The sequence below is a fragment of the Marmota monax genome, unplaced genomic scaffold (genome assembly GCF_021218885.2).
Source record: "Marmota monax isolate L192 unplaced genomic scaffold, Marmota_monax_Labrador192_F-V1.1 WCK01_AAM20220418_F8-fsc00061, whole genome shotgun sequence".
NCBI classification, from domain to species: domain Eukaryota; kingdom Metazoa; phylum Chordata; class Mammalia; order Rodentia; family Sciuridae; genus Marmota; species Marmota monax.
Genome location: NW_026695230.1, coordinates 3,575,174 through 3,579,002, shown reverse-complemented (window position 1 = coordinate 3,579,002; position 3,829 = coordinate 3,575,174). Strand labels below are relative to the sequence as shown.

Sequence of the window (3,829 nt, the reverse complement as noted above, 5' to 3'; positions counted from 1 at the left end):
TCAATCGTAGGCTAAATAACAATTTGTCGGGAGATATTGTAATTTATTTCATAAATAATGTAATCCAAAAGATTTAAGTGAAGAATAGTCAGCTAACATGGCAAAACAAGAACTAGAATCCAGAACAACATGGTTTCATTTTTTCAAAAATCAGACTCTTCATTAAACCACCTCACCTCCAGGATAAAAGCACAAAGATGATTTAGATAATGAGAGCTTTATAAGAGGAGTTTTAAGGTACCTTCCCAGAAATCACAAATTTCTTAAAGGAACAGGGGGAAAATAAAATTTACAGTGAATATTACATGAGTTAAAGATGAGGATGTCAATAGCATCTAAGTATCTGTTAATTTCAGTTTCACTTCTACACTTACTATGAGTCCTGGTTCTGGAATTGGAGCAGGCGTTGCAAACTTCTTTTCTAACTTCTTCTTCTCTTTCCTTAGGCTTTTCATATTCTGAATACGTTTATTTGCAGACTTTAGGAAAATTAAAAGAAAAAATACTGCTTATTATGAATATAAACATGCTGATTCTATTTTTGGAATATCAATATCATTTGTGTCATTACAAATGATAAATCCACACATATGACTTATATAACTAATAGAAGTAGAAAAACCCCTTTCTTTTAAATGTATGGTTCAGAGGTAAACAAAAACATATTGAAGCATCAGCAGAGCTTTCAAAAGAGACTATTCACTCCCAATTCCCACTTCATGCCTGTGCACATTTTTATTAACCCCGATTTAGGATATATGTGTTCAATTGTATTTAAAAAATAATGTTCATTAAAATATCAGAGGGATTTATGTTATAGAAATAAGAAAACAAGGGGCTGCAGTTGTGGCTCAGTGGTAGAGTGCTCACCTAGCATATGCAAGGCCCTGGATTTGATCCTCAGCACCACATAAAAATAAAAATAAATAAATAAAAGTGTTGTGTACAATTATGACTAAATATATATTATATATATATCATATATATGCATACACATATATATGTACGCATATATATGTGTATATATGTATGCTATATATGTGTATATTTCTTAATATATATGATATATGTATATGTGTACATATGTATGCATATATATGTGTATATTTCTTGATATATGATATATATATTAAGAAATAAGTAAACAAGTACACTCTTTATTCCTCTTAAATACTGCATTTCACATGGCTTTTTTATGTCACCATTGTAGGTCATCTCTAAGTAGCAGAGACATAGACATAGGGCATTAAACTGGAATGTTTTTTTTTTTTTAAAGAGAGAGAGAGAGAGAATTTTAATATTTATTGTTTAGTTTTCGGCGGACACAACATCTTTATTTGTATGTGGTGCTGAGGATCGAACCCGGGCCGCACGCATGCCAGGCGAGCGCGCTACCGCTTGAGCCACATCCCCAGCCCCTAAACTGGAATGTTTTGAAGATAAATTAAACATAGTATTAGATCATGAGGAAATGAGAACTTGTGTAACCACAGCCAGTGGGATTGTGAATTAGTATAATTTCTTTGTAACCAATGTGCCATTATTTTAAAACAATGACAGATTTCCTTTCCGTATCATCCAGCCATTTCAACCCTGCATTAAATAAGCAAGTGAATGAAGTTTTTGTCCAAAGGAAAAAAGACATGCACTCAAATGTTCACAGTAGTACTGTCCATTATAGGAGCTGGCTCTTTAACATCCAGGAGGAGATGCCTCACAAGAGGAAGAAAGTTGTGATATTTTCTTATATGAAATTTTAAACAACTGAAATGAAAGGCATGATGGCTACATACTGCAATATAGACTTACCTTAGGGCACAATGTGGAGAAGAGACTCAGACATTGAATTTTATTTGACTCTGTATTTACAAAATTTAAAACCAAGAAGAAGCAACACTACACACATGGGACAGATTGTTAAAAGGAAGAAATAGATAAGAATAAAATTCAAGACAGAGATGCAGCTGAGCAATATAGGGAGGCAGTTCCTAGAGAGACACAAGGATAATTACACCATAAGTTAAAGGTATGTTTTATTAATCTATTTTATCAATTATATATGCTACCTACCTTTGACCTATGTATCAAACGTTACATTAAAAATTACACTATAAGCCATTTAGATTACCCTAGTTGAAACCCTTTCAATAATAGTCTAAAGATTGCAGAGTCTGAAGAAAGGTATTGCCTTAGCGTCTAGTTAATACAAATCCTACTATGTTACGGATCACCCCACATAAAGGATTAAGCTAAAAGCAGCATTGAAACAACCATAATTTTAATTTATGTAATCATTACCTGCCTGGCAGTGACATCTGAAGGGTGATGCTTTCTTGGTCCTTCCTGTATAATATGTAAAATTAAAACACACAGAAGCACCCAAAAGTCAGGAAAAAGCAGAGAAATCAGTTATCACAACAGGAAGCCTCTGCCACTAGGTTTTATTTATGTAGTATATGAATATTACCTCCACCGCAAGGGGCAAAAGAATAAAAACAATCTAAGGTAAAAATAAGAGTAGGGAGGATGGAGGTGGTATTATGAGAAAAAGAACCAGCTAGGAACTATATCACAGGGCACAGGTAGAGTGCTGAGATTTATTTTGGAGGAGAAACATTTTCAAAAATCATGTTTCTGCTGCTATCCGATTTCAGTGGTGCCACACTGCTCTTGGCTGAGGATTCTAAAGCCAGGCAAAGCTAGGGTGATTGAAGTGGTGCCACCTAGGGAGCTCGCTGTTGGTTTCTGAAGTTGCCCCTCCTCCCGCTAATTTCTGAATCCTCCCTTAAAAACCCCTCCCACTTTGATCCAATTTTTAAACCAGAAGTTCCCAAAGTAATCTACTCTGCATTTCAATACTGAGACCTTCATTTAGGGCCTGTTTCTGTCATTCCCACCCCACCTCCCAGGGCGAGTCAGTGGCTCAGTCAGCAGTCCATGGAACTGGGCTGACCCCTAGCATGGGCTAGGTGGTGCTTCTCCGCTTCCTTCCAGGTGGGGCCAACAAACCTGGATTTAGTTTATCTTTCACCCCCTTTTCCAATGTCTAATCAAGTGTGAGGGCTGGAAGCGCCAATGGTCCCGGTAGACCCCGGCTTGCATGGTGGCCAAAGGGGCTCAAGGGCTTCAAAAGACTCACAGGGAAGACTTGGGCAGGATCATCTTCCGTACCACGCAGACACATGTTACAGAGCATAGGGCACCTGGGTGTCCAGTACCTAACCCGACCCTAGAAAATGTAGGTCTCTTGGCCCTCAAGACCAGCCCCACCTGGTTCCATCACAATTCTCTTTATTGTGGCCATGTTAGCCCCGCCCTTTCCCTCTGTCCCAATGCCAGGAAGGCAAGGCCCCTTGATGTCCATGGAGTGTCTCAGAAGGATGAATGCCGGCTTACTGTAATTCTTTATATTCTAGCTCCCCTGCTCAGAAAATCACACAATGCCAGTTTGTCATCTTTTCTAGTCCTCTCATGTTTCTTCTCTGTTGCGCCTCCTTCCTTTCCTAAGATGTCTGGCTTAGATTCCTTTATTACTTCAATCTATCTGTTAGCTTCTAATTGGACCAACTCAAGTGCCTGCCTTCTTCCTCCCTGCCTGCCTATACCAGGCTGAAGGAGGGGACTTGAAGATGGCTGGCTGCTCTACTTCTCCTTGATCTCCAACAAACTAGGCCCTCAGCACTGTTTACAACTTCTTTCAGGTTGCATCAGCTCTTTCTTTTTTGTGTTCTGCGACATTCTCCTCAAACTGTCTTTCCTCTGTTACATATCTGAAACCAGTCTCTCTCTATCACTTTTAGCAGAAGTAAAAAAAAAAAAAAAAAAAAAA

General features: G+C 38.1%; 1 protein-coding gene across 1 annotated transcript; it reads right to left on the bottom strand.

Annotated features, from left to right (window-relative positions):
* Window positions 1–335: 335 nt before the first annotated feature.
* Window positions 336–3,184, bottom strand: Ccdc179 (coiled-coil domain containing 179). Its single transcript, XM_046437927.1, has 3 exons — window positions 3,140–3,184; window positions 2,299–2,343; window positions 336–479 (listed from the first exon to the last, which is right to left on the bottom strand). Exons 1-3 carry the CDS (start codon window positions 3,182–3,184, stop codon window positions 336–338), a joined length of 234 nt encoding a protein of 77 aa, XP_046293883.1.
* Window positions 3,185–3,829: the final 645 nt, after the last annotated feature.

Coding starts and splice junctions, on each gene's coding strand:
- Ccdc179 (XM_046437927.1), bottom strand. CDS start 3,184: ATGTGTCTGCGTGGTACGGAAGATGATCCTGCCCAAGTCTTCCCT. Junction 2,344..3,139: donor ATCCTGCCCAAGTCTTCCCT/GTGAGTCTTTTG, acceptor CATATTATACAG/GAAGGACCAAGAAAGCATCA. Junction 480..2,298: donor CAGATGTCACTGCCAGGCAG/GTAATGATTACA, acceptor ATTTTCCTAAAG/TCTGCAAATAAACGTATTCA.